The 26,368-nt window shown below is 43.0% G+C and overlaps 1 protein-coding gene across 1 annotated transcript in view; it reads left to right on the forward strand.

The window, feature by feature from the left end:
- Window positions 1–759: 759 nt before the first annotated feature.
- The window catches only part of myo3b (myosin IIIB), a 66,382-nt gene continuing 40,773 nt past the window's right edge, over window positions 760–26,368 (forward strand). Inside the window, exons 1-21 of the mRNA XM_047601451.1 lie at window positions 760–1,182; window positions 1,492–1,528; window positions 5,834–6,017; window positions 7,219–7,239; window positions 7,847–7,981; window positions 9,078–9,182; window positions 9,446–9,545; window positions 10,126–10,202; window positions 10,850–10,995; window positions 16,703–16,768; window positions 19,290–19,445; window positions 21,816–21,900; window positions 21,989–22,105; window positions 22,749–22,853; window positions 23,083–23,166; window positions 23,253–23,455; window positions 23,533–23,631; window positions 23,711–23,825; window positions 23,912–24,038; window positions 24,446–24,656; window positions 25,457–25,604. Of these exons, the coding sequence (XP_047457407.1) occupies window positions 1,074–1,182; window positions 1,492–1,528; window positions 5,834–6,017; window positions 7,219–7,239; window positions 7,847–7,981; window positions 9,078–9,182; window positions 9,446–9,545; window positions 10,126–10,202; window positions 10,850–10,995; window positions 16,703–16,768; window positions 19,290–19,445; window positions 21,816–21,900; window positions 21,989–22,105; window positions 22,749–22,853; window positions 23,083–23,166; window positions 23,253–23,455; window positions 23,533–23,631; window positions 23,711–23,825; window positions 23,912–24,038; window positions 24,446–24,656; window positions 25,457–25,604 (2,430 nt within the window). The 5' untranslated portion in view covers window positions 760–1,073. The remainder of the gene's footprint in view (window positions 1,183–1,491; window positions 1,529–5,833; window positions 6,018–7,218; window positions 7,240–7,846; window positions 7,982–9,077; window positions 9,183–9,445; window positions 9,546–10,125; window positions 10,203–10,849; window positions 10,996–16,702; window positions 16,769–19,289; window positions 19,446–21,815; window positions 21,901–21,988; window positions 22,106–22,748; window positions 22,854–23,082; window positions 23,167–23,252; window positions 23,456–23,532; window positions 23,632–23,710; window positions 23,826–23,911; window positions 24,039–24,445; window positions 24,657–25,456; window positions 25,605–26,368) is intronic.

The following is a 26,368-nucleotide window of genomic DNA, read 5'->3' on the forward strand; positions in this document are numbered from 1 at the left end:
CGGTTCACATTACTACTTTTCCTCTGGAAAAAACAAAAAAAAAAGCAGTTTGAATCACAATTTTGTATCTGACCACAAAGGATTATCCATGATTTAAATAGTCTCCAAGGATCATGACTTAAAAAGCCCAGTTTGCATGAAACCATGTGGATTTGCTTCCGTAAACCTCTGCATTTGCTTCTTACCAGTCTCAGTCCTTTAATGGAAGCTGTAGAACGCGTCTCTTATGATGCAAACAAACTGTGACCACCAGGGGTCTCCGTTCATTGCGGCTCAAAGCGGAATACATAGATCAGCCAAAACATTAAAACCAGTAAATAACATTGAACATCTTGTGACAGAGTTCTGATGGGAAACTTTTGGACCTGGTATTAATGTGGATGTTACTTAGACATGTACGGCACAAACTGATCCAGTATCTGTGGGATGGTCCATAGTGGCCCCGCCCCTCAACCCGTAGGACCCAAAGACCCCCACTAACAACATCCTGTTTCCAGACACCACAGGACACCCTCAGAAGGCCCATGTCCATTCTCTGATGTGTGTGATGTGTGTTTTTTTTTTTTTTTTGAGGTACACGGGAGACCTGCGCACCATTAGGAATGTGGTCATAATGTTATGCCTGATCTGTGTATAGTGACATTGAGATCAAGAATTCATGCTTAATGCAGCAACAAATATTTGTTGACCCTAGTATGTTATGCCCGATCGGTGCATTTAGTATCTATCACATCAAGACTCATAGACAGTATCTGCAAAAAAAAAAAAGGTAAAAAGTTTAGTGATAGTCTGTGATTTATAGCTGAAAATAATAGAGGAGCTGCATTAGCAATAGAACAAGCACATTATGTGTGATGTCTCCGTGTGTCGCGTAAGGTCATCCCCCTCTAGTCCACAGGCCTTTGTTGGGCCTTTGCTCCTCTGAAAGAGGTCCCACTGCCATGTGACCGAGCATTCGCGCGATAATTGGTCCGAACCTCACAAACAGGGGAGCCCCTCTGGGTAATGACCAATGATCGCACGAAGCATCTGCCAATTAGGCAAAAAAGAAATGGGACCGGCAGAGGAATTTTATGCACATGAAATCCACAGAGGCTGTGGGACAAGTTTCAGGCGGGGAGACGTCGCAGACAGTCCCCCAGCAGACTTCAATGGACGTTTCCCCATTTGCTCCATATGCAGGTAGGTTTTACTGCTGCTTCTCAGTGCATGAATAGACCATTGAGGGCTGTATAATGTGATATCGGTCAGTGAGTTAACCACTTCCGGTCTGCAGGACAACGTGCTCGGGTGTCTGCACAGTTAATAATTAAAGTCCTTAGCTGAGTAAACAGGGAAATCTCTCTGAATATGTTGCTATGGACGTTCAACAGCACCGTACGAATTGTCTGTGTGGTTTATGACGACTTATATGAGGTGTCCAACTACATATAAAAGTGTGGATAAGAGTGGAATGATCTGATGCCTGAAATCATTTCACTTGTGTTGCAGATGTTGGAGATGGACACATGGAGGTAACAATGTCAAGGTAGGAAATACATTTCCTCACTTGTTCAAAAAATAGAGTAAGACGGTAAACTTATCTTATAGACTGAAATCATCTGTATAGTGTCAGCATATATTCCCACAGACCTCACCTATACTGGCTAAGCACTCATTTTAAAAGTTGTAATATTGTAGATTACCCATCTTAAAAAAGCGTCCCCCAGCAGCAGGACGTGACTGAAGACGACTGCTACGAGTGGGTGACTTTACACCGCGTGGCTCGCCAAAAACACTGTAATCAAATTTTACGACAATTCCAATTTGCTGAAACTCTTAACTCGAAATGACGCGCTGCTGATTTGTCTTGAGGCACTCGCTGAGCACACAACACAGCTTCACAATTAGACGATACATCAGAGTGCATGTTTATCAGGACCGGACGACATTGCACACTTTTTAAAGCGAGGCGGTCATTAACAAGTGATCCTTCTAAATTGAATGGTTGAAATTTGAAGGAAGGAAATGCAATTTAATAATGGCTTTATAAACTTATTGGATGTGCTTTATTACCGTCACTGCAATTAACGACATGATTAGTCTGACGTAACGCTTAAAAGCCTTTCTAATCTGTGTTGGCCACAGTGTTATTATTCACAGCACCAAGTGTTGGATAGTCTTCAATCTCTTGATTAGATTAATAGTAATTAATAATCACTCCTGTCATAGGCTCTCTATGTAATGCAAGAAAAAAAATGGTTTTAGAACCATTACAAATTGCATTACGACTATGTAATATGGAAACAGTTACAGTTTTGCATGTCAGTAAAGTTTTGTTGCGTCTCCACAAACGGCTGAACTGTGCTGCTCAGAGTTGCGCTCAATCACGTCACAGCGCTTCTGATTAGGTGTAAAAGGTTAATTTCCTTTTGTTTACGCTTTGTGTATCGAATCGCGCCGGTGCATAACCAAGATTTATGGCGGCAAACGCGTTTGTTTCTGCTCGTGTGTGACTTTTGGTCATCCAGGGTGAGAACAAGGGCACCGCGCTTCGGGCCTGACTCGTGGCTGGTGGAGGGTTTACTGCAAAGCCTCTTCATATCCCCTTAAAAGGGATTATAGTTTTTTTTTTTTTTTTTTTTTCCTCCTCTGCACAGTCTTACCAAAGGGTTTACCAAGTGGAGTTCCCATAAGGCTTTAACAGCGAGGCTGGAATTGTGCGGGATTGATGGAAGCAGAAAATGAGATTATTCACTTTCACTTTGCCCTGTTTCTTGTGACAAAGATTGGACCTAGTGCTGCGGCTCATGGCGGCTGTTACCGTATCAAACATTTACTTACTCAAAAGATGCAAATACGTCACCAGAAAAGGAGGAGCACGGGAATATTGATTACACAAAAAAAAAAAAAAGAAGCAGCATGTTACTTCACACATTTTTGCAGATATACTAGATTTGTGTTTGATAATGTCGGGTTTCACTGACCAGCATTGTGAACGCCAGATACAACATCCTTTTTTCAGGCACAATGACTCAGGTTGGTAAACAAAAGGTAACCTGAGCGCTGCCGTCGAGGACCAGTGGTGTCCTGTTCTTGAGTAGTGCTGTAGGTCTGCTGTCCATTTAAAGAGCCACATTTAGGTTTGTTCTCATCGGCAATAAGACAAAAATCTCTCCAACAGCAGCTTTTAATCAACATGAAACAATGAGGCAGAGCTTTTATATTGTTTTATTTTTACAGGTTTCACATGCCTGTGGATTAGAACCAAAGCTCTTTTCATTTCACTTTGTTTCATCAAGCTCGTCATCTTCAGATTTATCTCGTGACCCGGTTCTGTCGTTATGTTCATAGGGAACCTGCATGTAAAAACTTGTGCTTTTTGAACTTGCTCAAAAAAAAAAAGCTAATGTTCTTGATAACGTCATCACAGTAACAGTGAACTTGAGTGAATCTCAGAGGCTGAAAGCTGGAAAAAGTTTGGAACTAATTTTTACCTGGCGTTGGATCGAGTACTGTCGGTGTAAAAAAGCTCTTCCTGGCTGATGTGTCTGTTCTTTACTTTATTAGATCCCTGGGGGTTTTGAACTAATGGCAACGGCATCGTGCTGTGTTGTATTTTCTCATGTGGAATAATGCATTGTTTGGGAGAACAGACCCACACTCAGTTCTGAACTCCTGCAATCAAACTAAACGGCAGAAACTGCTGCAAATTTGCAGTCTGACATTCTCTGCGATTCGGTTGCTGCAACTCACCTGTCGCACCTGACGCAAGGAAATAGTCTGGATGCAGTAATGTGTGAAGAAGCAGCGTCCTAATGAGTTCAGGACATTATGTACGGGAGGGAAAACCATGTGACATAGAAACTGTCGCCGCGGAACTTCCTGGTTACCTGCGTGTGCAACCTGAGATGCTTCATATCAGCCCCCATTATGAGTGGACGCATCTGCCGCCTGAATATTTAACGAGCCTGCAGATCGGGTTGCAGAATACTCGTGAATTATTCAGCCCCGCAGATTGGCGTGAATTAGTTCGGAGCGTTTTGGTGCAGGGCATCGACGAACACTTTCACAGAAACGGGTACGTGTGACTTGTGGCTTTATGACCTGTTTGTGCAACTTTACAATCTGAGCTTTATTGATCTTGAAAGACTAATGAATAGATGTGGATGTGGGGGAATTATCACGTGAGTTATTTGCGTGATGGCTGCAGATTGTTGGAAGGACTTTTCTTATTTTTAATTTTGTTGTTGATTGATGACTGATGTTTAAGTGAGGTTGTAGTTGATAAGGAATTTTCACAGATGGATTATTAATAGGCTTATTGTGCTTTCTGCAGCTACACATTTCTTTTTTTTTTTTACAATTGGCATAAAAGTATTGATGATGCTGCTCAGTGTCTGTAGTGGCTGCAGGTCATTAGAGATGAGAAGCTGCAGTAGAGGAATATGAGCCGTTTCTTTCAAAAGGTAAGAAGGTGTTGATGGCGCGCTCCGCACGGTTTGTGGACATTTCAAAGCATAATGACGGGGATGGATGTCAGGTGAACAGGTCCGAGTCTCGTTGAGTAATAAGGCAGATCTTCAGGGTCAACTTCAGAACGACTAAAGACGGATTATTGAGCTGCAGATGAAACCAGACTTGTAACCTAGCAATAATTCGTATTTGAAAGTGTGAAATAAGAAATATCTTAGGAAGAAAAAAAAACACTTGTGCTGCTGTGACATGCTGCTCTTTGAAGGACACGGTGAAGGATATCAGTCGTATCTCTCATCAGAACTGTGCTTTATCTTAAATCTTAAATCCGCCATCGCTCACAGGACACGCACAACAATTCATAAATCTCCCCTCCTGTGTGTGTGTGTGTGTGTGTGAGCTGCAGCACCTCTTGAGGGTTAAACATCATTCAACGTTATTCACATCTGTTCGCCGATCTCAAATCTTCTCCCCTCCTCTCAGGGTCGCTCGGCCTCTCTGATGCATAGCACGTTTATGACGAGAGGAGCGGTCGGTCGTGAGGCCGTACACCAAACAACCTTCTCCATCATGTTCACACCTCCCAATCCATCACATTAGTTTGGTTTCAGCTGATGTTGACGCTCCGAGTTTGGCGCCACTGGTCTTACGTGTTGCGTTTACCCGCAGAAACATCACACATTGACTAGAGGGATGATTTATGTCCTTGCCGCCTTCTCTCACGGGCTAAAAGTAAATCTCCTCCTGAAACACTTTAGATAATGAACATTTCATTGAGTTGTTTTCAGCGTGCCCGTCCAGTCAGGGCAGAAGAGTCGAGTTAATCTCCGACCAATCCAGTTGATCCTCAGGAGATTGCACTTCTTAGTGGGCAGTGACGAGGTCCCTGCGGAGACGGCTAATTCAGTGACTCTGTGAAATGCCACTTGTTGCCCGTCCTCTTGAGGAAGCGAGCGCCGTTGTCACCGGCCGTTGTTATATTATGATCGCTGGAGACTCTTTAGTTGTAATTTTATTCAGCCCTGATGAGTCAGAAGAAAATAACACTTGCCATGTAAGTGCTGTCCTCTCCACTCGCGGCTGTCGGCTTTGCTTTTGCCTTGATTTATTTATTTTTTTCTACTCTAAACCTGTTAAGCGTCTCCCCGGGTGGATATAGTCGTTAACACTGAGAACGAAAGGGCCTTGGGGATCAGGGCATTGCTCTGCGTGTTATACCTGTGCTCTCTGGACGATGTATACATTTTAATTACATGTTTCTCTGTGATCGTGGACAATGTGTTTCTCTGTCTTAGAAAAAAGGATGCACATTTCCATTGCTGTCTATAAACCTTACAGTCGCAGCAAGTTTGACATTGGGTTTGTGTTTATTCTCCAGGAGGTCACTGTATGGGCTGTACCCTTACAAGTGTAGCATGATTGGCCTGGAGAACCTGGGCGACCCTTCGAGTAACTGGGACATAGTGGAGACCATCGGTAAAGGAACGTATGGCAAAGTCTACAGAGTGACCAACAAAAAGGATGGGAGCCAGGCAGCAGTGAAAGTGCTGGACCCGATCAATGTGAGTCAGTTAAAAGCATTTTTTACTGTGGAGCCTCTTGCAGAGCGCAGAAGCACCGTGGCTAAGGTTGTCTATCTTCCCACAAGCCGTGACTGTCTAGATACATTATTTGCCGAGGCTGACTGATTTATGCGCCGAGATATAACGTTGCTGTGTGTGGTATTAATAGCAGAAACTCTAGGTTTAATTTGGACTCGCCAAACAGTCGCAGGGGGACATGATGCAGAACCAGCCGGGGGTTGATTACTTAAAGTGACACTCGGCAGTTTATATAATTCATCGGGACGTTCATTAAGTCAGCTTATTTGACTTGTAGCTCCTCAAAATGAAACCACGCAATCCATCATAACTTAAGTACATTTTTAGACAGTTGTCCTTTATAAGGCGCACAGCACTGGCCAAAGGAAAGTCTGATGTCTTGCTAAATCATTCTGATCAAAGATAAAACAACTATTTTATTTCCCAGCATCCTTTGTGTTCAGTAAAATGAGATGGACCTGCAAAACATTTGCATGCTATTTTTAGAGGAAGTGTGTTATCAAGCTAATGATTGCACTTACAGCCTTTTAATGGTACCTCCATGGCAGGGACGTCCTTATTTGAACACATGGATTATCTTGTGGCCGTTTGGAAGGTCCTCACCCACAGATTGGGAATCACTGATTTAATTATTAGACAAGTTATTGCCACAATATGCACCTGTGATTCATAGCTTCTAGTCACATGCGCAAAGTTAGCTGGATCTGCCACCGTTATCTCACCAGAAAGTCCCCTGAAAGTTACACAAACACTTTTCATATCTCTGTGGTTTCAAAGCCTTCATTTCCTAAATGATCTTGTCATTGCTTTTTTTTTTTACATATTTGCTGGTCCCTTATGCATTCATCATTTATGTCTAATCAGCCTATGCAAAAATAAAGGTAAAATCTGCTTTAAAATGTGGTTATTTAGCCAGTGGTTTGATGGACAGTAAGAGTCCTGTTTTTCTGGTTCAATTATATGATTGAAACACTGATCTGACATACGTCTCCCACTCCCCCCCTGTAAAGTTCTTATTGTTGGTGTGGGTGCCACAACCATTCAGTCATTTTTTGACAGCTTTACTGCAAGAACTCATAATATTGTGACAGAAGCAAAAAAAGAAAAAAAGCAAAGACTAAAACCATTTTGTTTTTCTTTATAACTATGTGACTTGTCTCAGCATGCGAACCACTCAAACAGAGTAAGTTACCAGTTTTTTTTGTTTGTTTTTTTCCTTCTCTCCAACTTGATGCAGTTGTACTTGTAGTTGCTCCCGTGATATATATCGGTGTCTCGCCCCTTTCATTTATTTCCTGTCATGTTGAGTGTAACTTACCAGAAAGTGTAGCCTCCTGCACTTGGCTGTATCCTCTTTGTGTTTGTCTGTGCGATAAGGACGCCGTAGACTGGCAGCGCATTGTGGAAGTGAGACTTGCCCGTGATTTTGTCAGTGCAACAATCCCCAACCTGGCAGCGCTATTCACCACGATGCTCCCCTGATGACCACGAAGATGAAGCTGCCTCTTCTCCCATCCCTCTCCCTGATTAGACTGCTGAAGCTATCACTCAGACTTCCAGGGAGAGGAATTTCTCCTCTCTGACTGTGGATCTTCCCTCACTCTGAGATTTACTTTGATGGGAAAGTACTTCCAGAAATAGTTGAGCGCGCCGACCCGTCCCCTGCTTTAGTTTATAACCCTGTCTTTAGGCTTCCAGTTAAGAATTAACCTGTCACTGAAAAAGAAGCTTTATCATGTGTCACCGTATTGGTTTTTGATCACTGCTTGTTTTCTGATGCTGTTTAAAAGGACATGGATGAGGAGATAGAGGCCGAATACAACATTTTGAGGTCTCTGTCCAACCATCCTAATGTGGTGAAGTTTTATGGCATGTTTTACAAGTCAGAAAAACTAACAGGCGGACAACTCTGGCTGGTACTTGAGGTGAGCTTTATTCATACATCTTATCTGAGTTATTTGTTTTCCTGGTGCATCTCCAGCACACAGTACAGATGGTGTGTGTTAGACCTACTTGTTTTGTGTTTCAGACAAATTGACATTTTAGGAAACACATGTATTGACCTTTTTTTAGTGACTCTCTGATGAGAAGTCTTTTTTGATGCCTCAGTGAATATAAAGCAAAGCAATAGCAAGTTAGCTTAGCGTAAACGCTGAAAACAGCTGAAAAGCACAAAAAACATAGCTGGTGTTATATACTTGACAATTTGACTCAAAGGAAAGCTAAAAAATACTTCTACTTGACTTGTAAATTAGGTCTTGTGCACACTGACTGTTGTCAGATAGGATTTTAAGTAAGTCAATGGGAACATCGTCTTCCTGAATAGCAAGCTGGCTACATCCAAGAGAAACTGTTTGACACTGTTGTTCAAGTCCTCCTTGATTAGGGCAAAATATAATTTAAAATACTATTCACTTTGATTATTTGTCAGTGTGGTGACTGCAGTGGTCCGTAGGGCAGATTTGTTAAAATTAATAAACAGTGACGAAGACAAACTCCGGTAGCGCTTTAGCTAACGCTTTGTTAGCTAAAGCTGGGAGCATTTTATTTATTTGCTTGTCAAGCATGACTTTGCCCTAAGTAACGGCAAATAAAACTGACATTAACCTTAACACTTCACACATGCTGTATAATAGCACATGGAGCATGAAGAGACATCCAGAAAAAAATTGTCAACAAGTCTAGTAGTGTTGTTAGTGTGGAAATCAGGCTGCTAGCTGATGGATCTGCATTTAAAAACTGTTGGTTTGATATACTGAAATAAAATTAATAAAGAACTGACCTGAAAGTGATGTTTTTGGCAGACAGTATGAGTAACATAACTGTGTTGCAACCATTTTTAAACCATTTTTAAAATGTATGTACTGTTGCCACAGCAACCCACCTATCTGATGCTGCGTTGCTTCCTCTAACTCGTGTCTGTGTGTATGTGTGTGGGCTAGCTCTCTCTCTTTCCGTGAATCATAATCTAGAGTGGTGAGTGATGGACGACTCACTGGAGTTTCTCTGTCTCCCTCCCAGCTGTGCAACGGCGGCTCTGTCACAGAACTCATCAAAAGCCTGCTCATGCGAGGCCAGCGTCTGCAGGAGCCCGTTATCTCATACATCTTATACAACGCCCTCTTGGTAAGGCCGGCCCGCTGCAAAGCCGCTAATGTTTTCGGGAGGAGGTGGGATGCAAACACGCAGAGAGCACGCTGAGGATTTATTTTCAGCAGGGGGTAGTGTGGCAGGTCGTTATGAATGTGTCTCCCCATAAACAGCTGTGGGAGTTCTTTTATTTAGATTGTACTACTCGACTTTTTATGCACCGTATTTCAATTCATACATATGACTAATGCCGTGATTCATGCTCAGCACTTTGTGTTTCTTGTCCTCTAACTTGAAAGGGCCTCCAGCATTTGCACAACAACCAGATTATCCATCGTGACGTCAAAGGCAACAACATCCTTCTGACAACTGAGGGAGGAGTCAAACTGGTTGACTTTGGTAATGGTCCTTGAAAGAAGGAATTTTTTGTCAGTCTTTTCTCTGAAGCACATTGTTTGATAGATTTTGTGACTGATCTTCACTTAGCTGCGCGTCCCCGCAACATTGTTTATGGCGGGCGACCAGAAGCACAAATCATTTAATGTGCTTTGGTCCCTTACTCACCATAACATCTTTTTATTTTTTATTTTTTTTATTTCATGGACCGTAGCCTTAACCCAAGGCTATTATTGCTCATTTAAATTGCATTATTTGATCCTTTGCATATTAAAAGAAAGCTGCTATGGCAAATGACTTTGAGTCACCCCCAGGCATGTTTATGTCCTCTGTGTCATGGAGATGAAGTGGACTCACGCTGATAAAAATCTGTCCTACATAATTTGAAATGATTATAGCCCATTATTATTGCTGCTTGGCAGATTGCCACACTAAATTATATGCCAGGATTTATTGATTAATTCAAACATTTAGGGTCTGCTATAAATCCCACTTTCATTCTCGGGATGTTCTCCCTGATAAACACGCTGCGCTAAGATCTAAATCTCCAGTAGTAACTTGATTTTCTTTTAATTGTCTGTAGGTGTTTCAGCTCAGCTGACCAGCGCTCGGCTGAGGAGGAACACGTCGGTCGGGACGCCGTTCTGGATGGCTCCCGAGGTCAGACGCCACACATGTTCATCTCCAGTAATAATGCAGCACTTAAAGCATGCACGCGTGCTTTGCTCCCTAATGGAATTTTTAAATGAGAAAAGTCGGATGTATGTTTTCCACAGAGAGAGAGAGCCTCAGTTATTTCAGGGTGACTCTCTCTCCTCTGTGTCATTGTGTATTCCCCTCCACGGGCGCAGCTCTCCAGGTCGTCTCAAGGTTAATAGCTGGGAGTCCGTGGCCCCCTCGGCTTACTCCTTGGCAGAAATGAGGTGCGGTGATTGGGCTGGTTGGTAGGGACCTCGGGGGCAATTAGTATAAACTCAGCTGTAAAATGTAGTGTCAGTTATAATTATTGACTCCGGAAAAGAGAAGCTCAAACCAGCAGCCACTGAACTGGCCTACGCATCCGTGTTTGAATGGGCCGTAAATGTACTTCCTGATCATAGCTGAGAATTTAGTGTTCACTTTCTCCAATCAATTGCTTTATTTCAAGAATTTTACACAATGTTGATGTAAATCTATTTCTAAATAGTGATTTAATCTCCTCTATTTATTTATTTTTTGCGTGCTTTGGTGGAAGAAATGGATTTTTAGGACTCGATGACAGGCAAAGTGAGTGGCTGATACGTTTCCCCGTGGTGTTGTGTCGCCAGGTCATAGCCTGTGAACAGCAGTACGACTACTCGTACGACGCCCGCTGCGATGTGTGGTCCCTCGGCATCACAGCCATCGAGCTGGCAGACGGAGATCCCCCACTGGCTGAGATGCATCCGGTTAAAGCCCTCTTCAAGATCCCACGGTGAGTCGGTCCAGTAGAGGGCGCTCCAACCACACAGCTGGAGGCAGCCCACACTCAAGGGCACTCAAACACTGCCTCCCCTTCAGTCAGGAGGACAATGAGAAACTGAACGTGACATTAGAGGTGAAACATGACACCGCCGTCCCAGAAGTTGAATTTATACTTATTAGGGATTTGATTTGGACGCTGCTTATAGCAGAAGCAAGCCAGATTGTTATGGTTTGATCCGTGCTTCTCGTTGCGTTTTCATCTTCGCTATCTGAAAGGCAGCATCTGCTGAATAATCAGTGTTTCAAATCTCCGCCATCAAAAAAAACATAGAAGTGTTTGGCCTTAAAATTAATGCAGTGATTCAATCTGTAAAAATATTCGCCGCTGGAAATGGCGTGCGTCTGATGATCATTTGAGAGCTTAGTGGCTGCACGCGGTTGACCTTTTGTTATCCGCACAATCGTGCAATTATCTCTCAGTTAGGTAGAGATATGCCCTTCTGATTGCAATTTGCATTGGTGATTAGCTCCATTCACATTGAGATGAGGCTGTCACCTCCTCCCCCGTCACAATATTATCTCCTCCCCCCAAAAGACAGAGGAGCATTGCCTTGTGTAGCAGGGATTGTGGGAGCTAGCGCAGCATTTCATCAGCACCAAATTTCAACCAGAATGCACAATAATTGTAAGAGAATGGGCGGCTGATAACGGGACGCCTTGGTAGAATATTCCCATGCATTCACATTATAGCCCTTTGTTGCTTTGGATTGTGTTAAAAAAAAATCTGGAGCTGGATGAGTGATTTCTTCACTATTTTTCTTCACTAGCGCTGATAAATAATAAGAGGAGCTATATGCATTTTCATTGCTTCAGATTTCTTAGATGTTAAAGATAACTGATACTGACACAACTGGACGTTTATCTTTAACTGACACCCCTCCCTCTCTGTTCCAATCAAAGCAGATATTTTGGCCTTTTTGATGGGAACCTCTGCTTTAAATGTTTAGCGGTCGCGGACATAAATCACAGTGAATTAGTCGAACCATGAAATGATTCTGTTAACATGTCATTTATCTCAGATATATTTTCCTCGTCACCGCGGCACGGCGGGGAAAACCGCGCTTTTTTTTACGGCTCCTGAATGAATTACTTTCTAAATAAGGAAACGCGCTTCACCTTTGGGTCTTAAGTGCCGGTGGGAGTGATTCATGGGGATATCTCGGAGATTCATCTGTGTAGGTTTTCATGATTGCAGAGTTCTTGGTATTTTTTATTTATTTTTTTAATACGTCACAAACCGTTAGCAGAGGGGGCTTTCGTGAAGTATTGTCCTTGGATGGGATGTGTTTTATGAAATCCCTGCGAGCACTAAAATATGCAATGGGCGTTTTCATCATCGTGATGTTTTACAGTCGCACACAGTAATGCGTTTCCAGGCTAAAGGTTTCACTGTCACGTGGTTAATCTTATCTTGTCTCCCAGTTTTGTCAGTCTTCCTCTCTGAAATGTGTCGTAACGGCAAAACACAGTACAAATACACTCAGCTGGGGGGGTCGCGTTACGCGCTCCGTTATATACGTTGCCGGACAGTCTCTCTGGTCAAGGTTTAACGGCTCCTGTGGGGCCAATAAACACTCAGCGCTATCACCACTTTGACTCCAGGGGCCTGTAGCAAATACCTATTATGTCTCTGTTTTGGTTTGGCTGCGGGGGAAATCTGCACAGGTGGAAATGGTTCTCGTCCCGGCTATAAGGCTGTAAGCGATAAGAGGAGCTCTGATACCTGTCAGAGGGGGACGCTGATGAGCTCGATGAATTAGGGTCACCTTGGTGCCTGCTCTGTTTGTGCTTCAGAAATATCAGACACTTGATGAGCTGTGACATGCTGCCAGTCATGCATATGCTTAAATCTCAGGCATAGATCATTACTCTTTTATGTTTTAAATTAAACCCAAGGTGTTTGTTTTTTTGTTTTTTTTTACCTCTGCCACCTGCTCTTTGTTTTGATCAGAACTAATTGAGTGGGTTACAGTGTGTATGACAGATACGTGGCGTTCACGGTGACCATGAAAGTGGGTAATGGAGCACGTCAGAGGGCAAAGTTGTAAAATCATCAACTGCTAAATTAATTACAGATACTCGAGACGATGGCGGCCTCTGATATTTAATATGCGGAAAGGTTAATTGCTTGAGCCAGCGCTCGCCGTGTTTTACAGCCTCACGGCGTCCATGTAAAGTCAAGCCGTGGCGTGCGTGAAGCGCGTTGTAAAGGTTGGAAGCGGCCGCCAAAGGCGTCCAAGGTTGTGTTTATTCGTCCAGATCTCCTCTCGAGATCGGCCGCACATTAACCGGTGCGTGCGCCCGTCTGAGCGCAGACCAGGACACGCGTGATAGAAGATGAAGTAAATGATGGCTTGTCACAGGCAACAAAGGCTAATGAAATCCAGACCAGTGTGCTGCTGAGAGACACCTCTCGTGAAAAAAATAAAAAATAAAGCACTGTTATAGTCTGTGGAGCAGAACAGCCTGGGATGAAGGATATCAGCACAGTTTCTGGTGCTTCTTGCACAGAATGAAATCTTCAGATAGTTTGGCTTCATGTTTTGTCTTACACGTCGCTATTATACGTAGAGTTCACACAAGAATAGCTGCAGATTTGCTTAACGTGCGTTTTTAGATGCTTTTTTGAGAAGGATAACGTCCAAAATTCTTTTATTCATCAAGACCAAGAGGCTACAGGCGCATTAGGAGCTCTGTGTGTCAGGATGTTTTTAGTCTCTGAGCTAAAGGCAAGATTTTGTCGTGCTGATTTTTGACATAAACACTGAACGTTTTTCATCATCATCTGAGTTTACAGTGTTAGTAGCATGTTAATATTAAAGTGGAGGCTGAAGGTTCAAATATCTGTTGGTGAGTGGTGGATGATAGCGCTGTGTTTCACTTCAACTTGACGGGGACATGAATGACTGAACCAAATTTAATGAGAATTCAAATCCCTCAAGACTGAAAAATATCAACCTCATGGTGGCGCTAGTGCAGGAGTCTTCAACCTTCTCAGACCAAGGACCCACAAACTGATGAAGAGATTAAGTAGGGACCACCTACCTACTGCATATGCTCAATACTAAACTAGTGCTATTTCTCATTATTATTGGTATTTCGCATTCAATATTCACATATTCAAATAATACACAGGTTCAAATATACATTTTTTAATTTCAATCTAAGCTCCGTCCCCATCGCTACCGTGCCAATCACAACACCGCTATGCTATGCTAAAACTGTCAATCTGTCTATTATTTTCTTTATCTATATATGTGTAATTATTTTATTGACAGTTTTAACTTAAACATAGCTAAATGCTAAAATATGTTGGATTCTTGTTAATGTGTATTTAAGGAAATTTAAATTTGTGCGGCAAAATTGTGGGGGAAAATAAAAAAAAAAATGTATAAAATGTCTAATCAACCAAAGATTTTGCGGCCCTCCCACCTCTCTAGATCTAGACCTTATTAATAATTGACAATCCCTTCAATAGTTGTTTTTTTGTGGGGGGGAATCGATGAACAGTGCTGCCTCTAGATCCCCGGCTCTGAATCCCTTATCGAGAAAAATGAAACCTTTTCTTTCAGGTTGATCACAGTTGAAAACCTGCCAACTTTTCTGTCACACATTATTGGCAGGAAGAAATCACGCTGATTATAAGAAACGCCGCCCTGCAGATTACAGTGAAAACCAGCCACCATTGAACAGAACTCAGCTCTGCCCAGCTTTCTGCATTTCACGTTTTTCAAAAAAAGTTTGGGTAGAGTGACGTAACCGTGCACCTCAATGTCCCAGATTTCTCATTATCAGTCGCCGGTGCAGCCTTGACCCCCCCCTCTGACAGGAGATTATTGGCTGGCTGGATGACTTTCCAATCATGAGTAAAGGCTTTAATATCTCTACCTTTGATGCAGCTATCTTACTGCTCGGCACCGTAATGTAGCCGCCAGTGACATGATAAATGTAGCAGTGGTTCTCTGTGTTCATGCATGTATGCTCAAAGAAGTGCTGGTGCCGCGGCCGCGGTGATGGATGAGCTGAAATTTTAAGCGCGCGGCCCGTCGGCTGAATAAGTCTTCATTTTGGCTCTTGTACTCATTCTAAGTTAAGTTTGTTTAAAGGGCACTGTGCGGATAATCCAGTGTCCTCTAAAGTACGGCCGTAAATCAGGAAAATATATCAATATTGTTGTAGTTATTATAAATTTTTTAGATGCTGTGCTGGAATTAAGTGTTATTTTCGACTGCGCGACGGAGGCCTGCCGAGCGCAGATTCATATTTCTAAATGACGATGATTATAATGATGTGTGCGGTGTTAAGGGGATTTAAACAGTCGCTAAGTGAGCACTGACGACGCTCAACAAAGTGCCACTTGATCGATGGCTTGAATGGAAAAATAACAATGTTTTACATCCTGTGGGAAATGGCGGAATCATAAATTATGCATTTCAAGTGTCATATTCAAACATGGCATTGGCCTGATTTTTGTCTTTTCCGTGGCTTAGTTACAGCTGTCAAGAGCTGTTGACACCTCTCTGATATAGCCTCGATCCACTGCTGAGGAGCGGCGGCTGACAGCACGAGCGCCGCCTGGACCTAAATTTGAATAAGCCATTTGTGTTTACAATATGAGCCAGCACTCTCACAAATACGGAAAGAGAGAGAGAGAGAGAGAGAGAAAAAAAAAAAAAAAATGGCCTGAATTTGCGAGGCACAATGAGCGCACTTGACAGTGTTATCAGCAGCGCGCCGCTATATTGACTTTGTAATGTATGAGCGGTATGGTACAACTTCAAGGCGAGGAACGTGTCTTCGGGCTCATATTAGAGGTTGCATTGAGGCAGTCGGTTACTGGCTTTGATCTGCACTTTGGAAAGGATTGCCTGCCTGAATTCTTATCAAAGACTCGACTAACGTGGCGCTGCGGAAAATGACAGATTTTGTACCCTAACATGCCTCCCTTGTATCTTTAAAAAAAAAAAAGAAGAAGAAGGAAGATGTTTAATATGTAGCTGTTTTATGCGTAGCTGCATCTCCGTTACTTCTAGTTTGTTTGTCAGGAAACTGTTTTCATTTTTCAAATGCAGATGTATGTTGTTTTTTTTTCTTTTACTCTTGAGATTTCACGTTCCGCTTGACTGTCAGCTCTCTGGAACAACACGTGTGAACGAGCGAACGCAGTTAATAAATGCCAGGTGTGTCGCTGTTCGCCCGACAGTGACAAAAGGCTCAGCCTCCAGCTGTCAGACTGACAGCTCCTCGCGAAGATGACTGTACTCAGGCCCCCGTCCAGCCTTGGCTCCTCGCGCAGACCTGCCTCCTGTCATCGTGCTCGCTTGAAAAGTGTTAGCCTCATTATAGATGGCCTCCGTAAATGCTGCTGACAGAGGTATAACTAGCTCCCATAACTTTTGGCTCCCGGTGGCAGATGCTCGCTGCCAGACAGCGGAGGAGCAGTTATCATTTGTCACTTTTTCTATAGTTGCCACGGACCTGGACCCCGACCAGGCTCGTCCTCGCACCTAAAACCCTCCGAGGAGTCTGACGGTCACACTCCGTCCTGCCGGCTATCATTTGTCTCAAGGGTCTTTCCAATTTACTGCAATGATCTTGTGCTGTGAACGCGTTCAGTAAAACCCTGCTGAATTTAGCTCGTCTTGAATCTGTTTCAGAAATCCTTCGCCCACGTTACGAAATCCGGACCAGTGGTGCAGAAGTTTCAGCCACTTCATCGGCCAGTAAGTCTCTTCTAACTTCCACCCCGTCAGCCCATTTGTTCTCTTTCAGCCTTAAGACTTTGCGGAGAAGCAGTTATTTTCCTGAAAGTGTTGTGAAAGCACTCAGCAGACAGAAGCACTTAAAGTTCAAGAAAGATCCAACCCAAAAAAAATGTTGAGCACTCCTGAGGTTCTGCTAATTTTTGGAGTGAGAAGAAGCAGACAAAAGCCCTGCAGCATTGAAAATATTCATTAAAACTCATTCTACTCACCTGTCACCTAGTAGGAAGCCCAAACATTTGAATAGACTTAATAAAGGTATGTTTATATTTCTGGTGCAGATGATTGAACAATGAGGAGTGAGATATTACCTGCATTTGTGTTTTACCGTATCACGTAAAACGGCCCAACAAGGTATTTTAACGAGGTAAACTCCAGTCAACGGTCGCACTGTGATTTTGTCTTTGCAATAGCTGCATGTACAAACAGTAAAGGGAAGAAGAATGAACCACAAACAGCGGTATTCAACTCGAAATAAGAAAAATAAAGGCCAAATATACATAAAACTTCAGCCTGTAAATTATTTGTTGCTGTGATTCACCAAACTGAAATGGACTTTTGTATGTACCATACATCTGCTTTGTGTGTCACTATTAACAGCATGTCATCATTGCCGTGGTCAGCATAGTTTCAGCATAAACGATATGTCGGCCAGTCAACTGGTCAGACCCGTGTTCAGTACATTTATTTTTAAACTTGCACTCATTTTATACACAGTCTGTGAATGTGGAGCTCCAGCCATAATAACACAGAGCTTAAGATGAGGTTTGCATTATGTTTGTGTATTTTAATGGTCCATTTGTCCAGTAAGAAATTCTAAAACGCGTCTTTAATCAGGCTGAAGTGAACATCGGTGACGGCGCGTTGCCCCGAGCGGGGAGGCACATGTAAACACGGACGGAGCTGAAATTGATATTTTATTGCCAGATTCTATCAAGCCTCCTGTCTTTCTATTCATCGACTTTCATTTGTGTAAATCTGCCACGCAGGAACAAACTAATTCACCTGAGTTATCAGCTCCATCTGAGGTCCAGATAACTTACCATTTCCCTTTTTCCGCCGTGCAGAGCTAATAATGTCGGCCCGTGGCCTGTAATGGTTGCTGGGAATATACAACCCTAATATCTACAGCGGAGAGGTGTGTGTGAGCCTGGGCCGTAATGAGAAAATAAAATTCAATTTGTCTGGAGAATTATTTGTGTGGGCACGCTTTCTGGCCAACATTTATGTTTGCATTGGAGGAAAGAGGAGTAATTGAAAAAAAAAACAACAAACAGACCATCTGCCCTGAGGCCTTTTATTTATTTATTTATTTATTTATTTATTTATTTTGTGCCACTTCAGTTATTGATCGGTCAGGATACAGTCGGGGCATATTTCCCCCTTGAACCACGGTAGCGATATTAGCTTTTATACTTTCTTTTTTTACAGTGTCATTGCATTGGTTTTTATTGGCTAATTTTGGATTGCAGCTCTGTAATCTGGGTTAATGGATTGTGAGATATGATATCAAAGTTAATCTCCCCAAACAAAGCTCACCAGGGTTCAATGTGGAGAGGCAGTGACAATGTTATCAAGCTTTGCAGGCTGTTTGTGAAGCCTTTTCGGCATTGTCAAGCCCGTGCGTGTGTGTGTGTGTGTGTGTGTCAGGGTGGGGTGTTGGGAGGGGGGGTGATTTGGGATAATAAATCCATCACCAGTGTCTGCACTCGGCCAGCCAAAGAGCTGACTCCTGTGACAAAGTGGCCTGCCGCTCAGCATCCCGGCAGCACGGCCCTGCTAATAGCGGCAACCTCTGCTTAATGTCCTGACGCTAATGAATTCATGGAATTAACTTTAGGGGCTGAACAAACTGATAAAAGCAACAGAATTTCAGTGCAGATTAGGAGGTGGGAACTAGATTGGTGTTTTCCCTCCTATCTTGCCTCTGCCCGCGATTGCTGGTGTTGTAATGCTCGCACACGTTCAGACGCTGTTCAGTCTTTAGCCGAACGCGTAAGTGATGTGGATGGTTGGTGAACGCATCACGGAGGCGATTTCAAAGTCTTTTAATTTCTTAGATCCTCCTGGGTTGTTTTTTTTTTTGTTGTGTGTGTGTGCATGTGGTGTTGAGGAGTCATTATTAGCAGGGAACTGGCATTACTGTCTGAAATGTAGCCGCAGGCCGCTATCACAAAGCGACATCACCTGCTGGCAAACACTGCACATCACAGATAGGACCGTCGGCTTTGGCGTAGCAGGACTTGTTTGGACTCGGGGGCCATGGTGACAGTGACCATGTGGTACTCAGGCGATAGCTTAGGGTCCTACACCTAAAAACACTCACAAGGAGCTTCCTGCTGGTGTGTGTCACACTGATCTAGAGAAAACCGCCTCCTCGCCATGTTCAGGTGACCGAACCTTGCTGTTTACTCAGGTTTTCATGTGCCTCGGTGCTTCCTTAGTTTTCTCTGACATGTGCGCTGTTTTTTGAATTCTTAAGGTGTCTGATAAAAGATTTTGAGGCGCGTCCGTCTGTGACGCACCTTCTGGAGCACCCCTTCATCAAGCAGGCCCACGGCAAAGATGTGGCACTCCAGCGGCAGTTAGCAGCTCTCATCCGAGAGCAGCAGGAAGTGGGCTGCACAACCAAAACCAAGTAAGTCTCTTGAAATGTACGTCTTGAGTCAGACAAAAAACGACACGCTGTGACGACAAACTGTGCCGCTGCATTTGTTTGGGTGCTGGAAATCTCCATCAGTGGTGATATTTTGTCTGTCCAGCAGGGGGCAGGCTCTCATCTTCTTACACTCCAGCTCAGAAATGATGAGGGGACCCAGTAATGGACATTACAGCATGTGATTAAAAAGAAGTTAGGGGAGTGTGACTAATTCAGAAGGAGTGATTGTGCTGACTAACTCCAGATTAATAAATCTCATTTGGTCCAGTGGTTGCGCAAATCATTTGACTTACTACAATTCTTCCCCCCACAATTAAACCAGTGATTGAATAAATAAATATATGGATTTAATGCTGTAAATCGGCACCGTTGCTTCTGTGTTTGATAGTTTAAAAAAAAAAAAAAAATCATTATGTGTGATGAGGGTAGATACACACAGATATATATAGACAGAGAGTTGAATCTGTATTTTTGAAGGCAGTCTGATGGCTGCAAATGACAGAGCGGAAAGTCTCCTGTAAACCGGAGAAATACTGACTTTGGCAACGCTTAATCTTCATTATAAAGGAGTTTGCTGAACCTGCCCTTGACTGGGAGTCTTGATGTTGTGCCAGCTCTGTTTACTCCCGGGAGTGTGCAGCGTCGGTGCCTGAGCCTGATCCCGAATTCCTGTCCACAGTGAGAGTGGATAATGGGATTAGGAGCTTGTAGGGCGAGAACTGGGCTCGCCTGGTTTAGTCTTCATGCCACAGATCAGCAAACAATGACGGCAGATAAGAATAAAGACATAGAGAACTTAAAAGTCGCTGCCGTAGGTGGTATAGTGTGACTTACTTCAAAGCAGGAGAGAGTTAGACGCTAGAGGTCTCAAGTCCCTCTGTATAGGGACATGGTGACTGGGACTCGCTTTATGGCGGCCACATACTGAGTGTATTCATGTGCCGATGCATTTACAATATATTCAGGATACAAAATTAATACAAAGGCAGAGGAGGAAACAATTTCTGACCTGAAGCTTGAATATTTTTATGCTTATGATTGATTATTTATCATAATAGAATATAGATACATCTTGTGAATGGGATGTTTTAATATTGATGCTGTGTTAAGGATTGAAAAGTAGCCAGAGGTGTTTGAACGCCTTTTTTCAAGAACTTGTACCTGTGTATCCGCCTTTCCCTCCTCTGTATTTCTACAAAGAGTTTAGCAAACAGTAAAGTAGGCTGTACTGCACGAATTCAACTAGTTACTACATGGAGATTATTCGTCACTAAATATTTAAACCCAGTAACTATATATGCGACACAGCTAACCGAGCTAGCTAACTGACAACACCTTAAGATATCTCGGCTATATAGCCATTTTCCTAATTAGCACGCTAACTGGCAGAACTATTGTTACTAGATGTTTACAGTGAGTGGTGAAATATAAAAATATGTAAAATTTAGTTCACTAGTATTTTGAAACTATCAATTTTAGCTTAACAGAAATACATTATCCTATTTATGGTCTATGCTAATATATCCGCTACGTTAGCATAACTTTTAGCTTATATACAAACACCTGCATTTGTGAGAGATTACAGATTAATTAATGGCTACTCTCTCCTAAAATATTTATTTCTGCGTTTGTGCTGTCATTTGTGATGCTTTGAAAAGTTCTCGTTTACACTATAAATGGTTGTAAAAGCATTTCTAAAGCATTTGATGGTGCAGCTCAGTTCAGGACTAGCTTGGATATCTGGTGGTAGCTTTGGTTTAATACTGTTTCAGCAACTATGAAGTTATCCTTTTACCCATAGGTAAGTTATATATACCTTATACCTATATATTCTGTAATATATGGGAAGTAAATCCTTGAATCCTAGAGACTAAATATGGTCACTGATGGCTTAGTGTTTTCTTGAGAACAGATGATAGCGAGGAAAGTGTAGAAACACCTCATCCATTAAATATTATATAAATGAAAACTTTCCCTGTTAATTGCAGCCTGTTCTGCCTGTCCATGTGCACATAAAAGCACATTAAGCTGTAGGAACTCACACACACAGCTCTATTTTCCTGCCTTACTCACACTCGTCGGTGTCTCCCGGGGTTTCCGTGGAGCCAGCTGGCTGCGCGTTGACCTCTGCCCACTGGGGCTCATTGGAAAGTGATAGGTCAAAACACAGATGAAGTGCAATCACATCCTGCGATAATGGGAGATGTGTCCCCTGGGAGAGCTTAAAGGGCTTCACACAAACCCTTGGAAGTGGCCGGGCCTTGCATTTAGCCAGTCAAACTACTGTTTCTCATTTAGAGGTAATTTTAATGCTCTCAGAGCCATTATCATGTCCTTGACTTCGTGCAGGCACGAGCGGATCAATACTCGTAAAACCCTCATCATACAGCGCTGTCCTGATGATGATCTGGTAAACCTGGAGTTCTTAGATGAGGTAAGATTTAACGTGTTTATCTCATCGCGCATTGATCGGCCGAAGGTACAGTGCTCTTGATGCGGTGCGCGTGCGTGTCTTCCTGCAGGAGATAATAATCAGCCATCTCCAGAAGAGGTATGACGAGCTGCAGGTGTACACTTACGTCGGTGACATTCTCATCGCTCTCAATCCTTTCCAGAATCTCAGCATCTACTCCCCCCAGGTTGGTGACAAACCAGTCACACGAATGTTTGCAGCGGTCCCTCAGTCACAGTGATGAATGAGCAGCCATCAGTCATGCCACAGGTTCTGTCGTCCACATACCGGTGTGTTTCCCGTTAAAAATAGCGTCAGGGAAGGCAGCCTGCACCAGTCGGTCAGTTCTAATGGCCCGAGCAGGCACCAGCCATGCACGACCGAGCTGAGAAATAAAGGAGGGACACGTGGGGGGGTGTGAAGATTTGAGTGAGCGTTTCATTGGATGCAAAATATGAGAACACCCCCGAGTGCAGGATGAGTCATTGCTACGATTAAATCATTATCCTGGAACCTCTGATACCTGCACAGCTTGTTTGTTGGGCGAGATAAGTGACGCACCGTGTAGTTCAACATGCGACATGATTTCATGTCAACTAATCAGTCTCAATTTTAATGAAAAAACACAAAGTCTGATTTACAAAGTACTATATTGGAATATATAATTTTCATGATTACTAATTACAAATTACCAAGTCTAATATTTAATCGATTTAACCTTTTCTTGGATGTTACCGTACGCCAGGTGCTGTTAGCGCTCCTTACCGCAAGTGATTCTGTAAACTGCTTTTAACTTGTAACTTGCATAATCGTGCTACGTTTCCCGCTAGTTCTCAAAGCTGTACCACGGTGTGAAGAGAGCTGACAACCCTCCGCACATCTTCGCCACCGCAGATGCCGCCTATCAGGGAATGGTGACTTTTTGCAAGGACCAGGTATTCTACAGAGAAATAATTTAAGACATCCTACAGTGTTATAATACAACTAATAGACTTTAAGGAAAACTAGTATGTATATTTTTAAAATAGGGATGACCCTAAAATGTTGGATTGAATGAACTTTAGACATTTTGTTCTAGACTTTTTTTCCTCTAAATCAACCAGAATAATGTATGTAATACTGTATCTGTGTCAGTATGTATTACCAGGTTTCCTTTTGTTTTAGTGCATCATCATCAGTGGAGAAAGTGGTGCAGGGAAAACAGAAAGCGCCCATTTGATTGTTCAACATCTCACTTTCTTGGGAAAGGTACAGTGCCGATTGCTCCGCAAACTCTACACTAACTCATAACGGCTACATCAGAATTCATCACAGGAATGCGCTGTCGCTTTCAGGCAAACAATCGGACGCTACGCGAGAAGATCCTGCAGGTCAACCCTCTCGTCGAGGCCTTCGGAAACGCCTGCACGGCCATCAATGATAACTCCAGTCGTTTCGGCAAATACCTGGAGATGAAGTTCACGCCGACCGGAGCGGTCATCGGGGCCAAGATATCAGAATACCTGCTGGAGAAGTCGAGGGTCATTAAACAGGCCGTGTAGGTGCCTCTCGGTTTGTGTCACTGGAGCAGGATTTGTGTGACTTTTCTGACTTTTCCTGCTTGTTTTCGTTTAGGGGAGAGAAAAACTTCCACATATTTTATTACATGTACGCCGGGCTCTACCACCAAGACAAGCTGAAGACTTACAGACTGCCAAAGAGGACGCCTCCCAGGTCGGTGCTGCACCACTTTATCTCAGTCCCGCCGTTTCAACGCTTCAACAACACTCACAGCTGTTATGCGCCTCCGCAGGTACATCGACAGCCAGCACTGCAAAGTGATGCAAGACATTGTCTCGAGTAAACTGTACAAGGAGCAGTTTGATGCAATTCAGGAGTGCTTCCGAAATATCGGCTTCACGGAGGAGGTGCGAAACTTTCAAGTCAAGCACACGGATTTCGGCTGCAGATTCACCGGGTGCTGTAATGATACATTTTCTTTTTTCTTTTTTAGGAGGTTAACTCTGTTTACCGAATCCTCTCGGCCATTTTGAACACTGGCAACATTGAATTTGCTGCCATCACATCTCAGCATCAGACCGATAAGAGTGAAGTGCCTAACTCGGAGGCCTTAGAGAACGGTGAGATACAATATATTAGATCATGTCTTGTTCTAGTTAACAAAAAAAAAAACAAGTGGTTTTCATCTACTCCTTACAGACTAACTACTTCGATCTCATGGGTCCTTTAGGGAGTTGTTTTTAGGTTTTTGTATGAGTGTGAGCCAGTAGAGCATTAAGATGTCTTCTGCAAAATACACTTGTTCATATATGCATAACACAAACAATAGATCATATATTACCAAGAAAAGACTTTCTGTAATCAGTTTAAATTATCTATAAAGCCTTTCTATACGCGTGGATATGTACAGAGGCTAAAGCATTCAGAGTGAAAGAGTGGTGGGTGATTATTTTTATGCAAATGTGAAGATAAGACATGAGCCTCTTGATTATCAGGTCTGATTGACTCTCTTGTGTTTTTCTCTCAGCTGCATCTCTCCTCTGCATCGGCCCAGAGGAGCTCCAGGAGGCGCTGACCTCTCAGTGCGTGGTCACGAGGGGCGAGACCATCATCCGCACCAACACCGTGGACAAAGCCACGGACGTCCGCGACGCCATGTCCAAGGCCCTGTACGGGCGCCTCTTCAGCTGGATAGTCAACCGCATCAACTCGCTGCTGCAGCCGGACATGAATATCTGGTGAGCGCGTGTTTTTTTGTGTGGACGTCCACTGCCGCTGCTCTCTCGCCTTCGATTGTCTTGACCGATCGCGAGTCTGTGCAGAGCTCCGGTGACCTTTATGGAAGTCTGCGGAGGTAGATGCAAACATGCAGAGGAGAATATCAATGGGCGAGCACGAGACAAGCAAAAGGAGAGCGAGAAAAAAAAAATGTTTTAATAAATTTTTGATACGGAGTTGCGTGCCGAGAAAATAATGTTCGGATGATTAAAAAGACTTCAGAGAGACTGCAAAGAGGTTTTTCATTGATCCAAAAAGAATTCCTTCATAAATATGAGCGTTGACTGTCAGGGAGTCATGTCTCAGAGATGTACAGAAGCCAGAGTTCCTGTCTGCGTTCCAGTCATCTTTGCCGTTTCCTTATTGCCGCTAATAACCCGGTAGCACAGGCTAAAGGTGACCTCTGCATGCAGCGGGTAATGACTGATCATGAAAGTAGCAGCTCCGAGCAGCGAATACAAAAAGCAGGACGTTAAAGTTGTTCATGCTGCGTTCTAGGATCGGTATTGTTTGTGGAGTTATTGAAAATGACTTGAGGTTAAATCAATAGAGACCAAATCAAAACCATTAAAGGAGTTCTGACTTTCTGAAAACCAGTGTTTATGATTTCTCACCAGACTAGGCCGTCCAGACCAGACGCCGTATTTGGGTTGAACTCGGATTATCATTAAAGTTTTATCAATTAATACGGCTGCTGGGGATTCGCCCGTTCCATCACAGAGAAGAATAAGTTTGTTTGTCCCCCTTTTCTCCTTTGAAGTGCTGCGGAGAGCGGCATGAATGTGGGAATCCTGGACATCTTTGGGTTTGAAAACTTCAAGAAGAACTCGTTTGAGCAATTGTGCATCAACATCGCAAACGAGCAGATTCAGTTTTATTTCAACCAGCACATATTTGCCCTTGAACAGGTGAGTTTTTTTTTTTTGTTTTTTTTTCTCCACACAGGAGAGGGAGGGAGGTTATTAATAATCTGCACTAATCTGCACTAATGCACCACTGTAACGTGTTTAGGATGAAAGCGTCCGCCAAACTACTCAGAAATATGTTGAGAAAAACAAAACAACTCTATGGAAATCAGTCATTTTAATATTATGTGTTTACACATCCATCAGCGCGGAGATGCTTTCAACGTGATCATTCCGCTTGTAGTCAGGCTGTGATAAGCAAAGGCCTGTTTATACTGTTGTGCACCACCAAATAACTCCTTTAATTGATTTAATGAAGCTATTTACCCTGAAGTGTGTGACGTCTTTATTTTCCTTGATGGAAATGAATAGACATTAAACAAGAACCATTTTGCCGTAATGCATTGTAGCTTGTGTTAACTTTACAATACTCATCTCAGAAGGAATTGCAAAGCAAACAGTGGCAATTTTATTTATATGCAACATTTTATTACAAGCAGCCTGAGTCTTAATTAGTTTAAAACATGTTCCTTGTTGCAAACAGAGAAGAATTTACTAATCGTTTGTCGAGGCCAGACTCTGGAAATAGTTAACGCTCGTTCAGTCACATTTAAATATTTACAAGAATTGTTATCGGAAGCTACATTTACCCTTTTTAGTTTAATTATAGCACTGATCACTGAAAATAGGGCCTTAAGCTCGTGGAAAAGTTTCATCCCTGATGTAGGGCTGGTGCTCAGTGGGAAGGGGAATTTTTATTTGGCGTG

The sequence above is a fragment of the Mugil cephalus genome, chromosome 12 (genome assembly GCF_022458985.1).
Source record: "Mugil cephalus isolate CIBA_MC_2020 chromosome 12, CIBA_Mcephalus_1.1, whole genome shotgun sequence".
Classification (NCBI taxonomy): domain Eukaryota; kingdom Metazoa; phylum Chordata; class Actinopteri; order Mugiliformes; family Mugilidae; genus Mugil; species Mugil cephalus.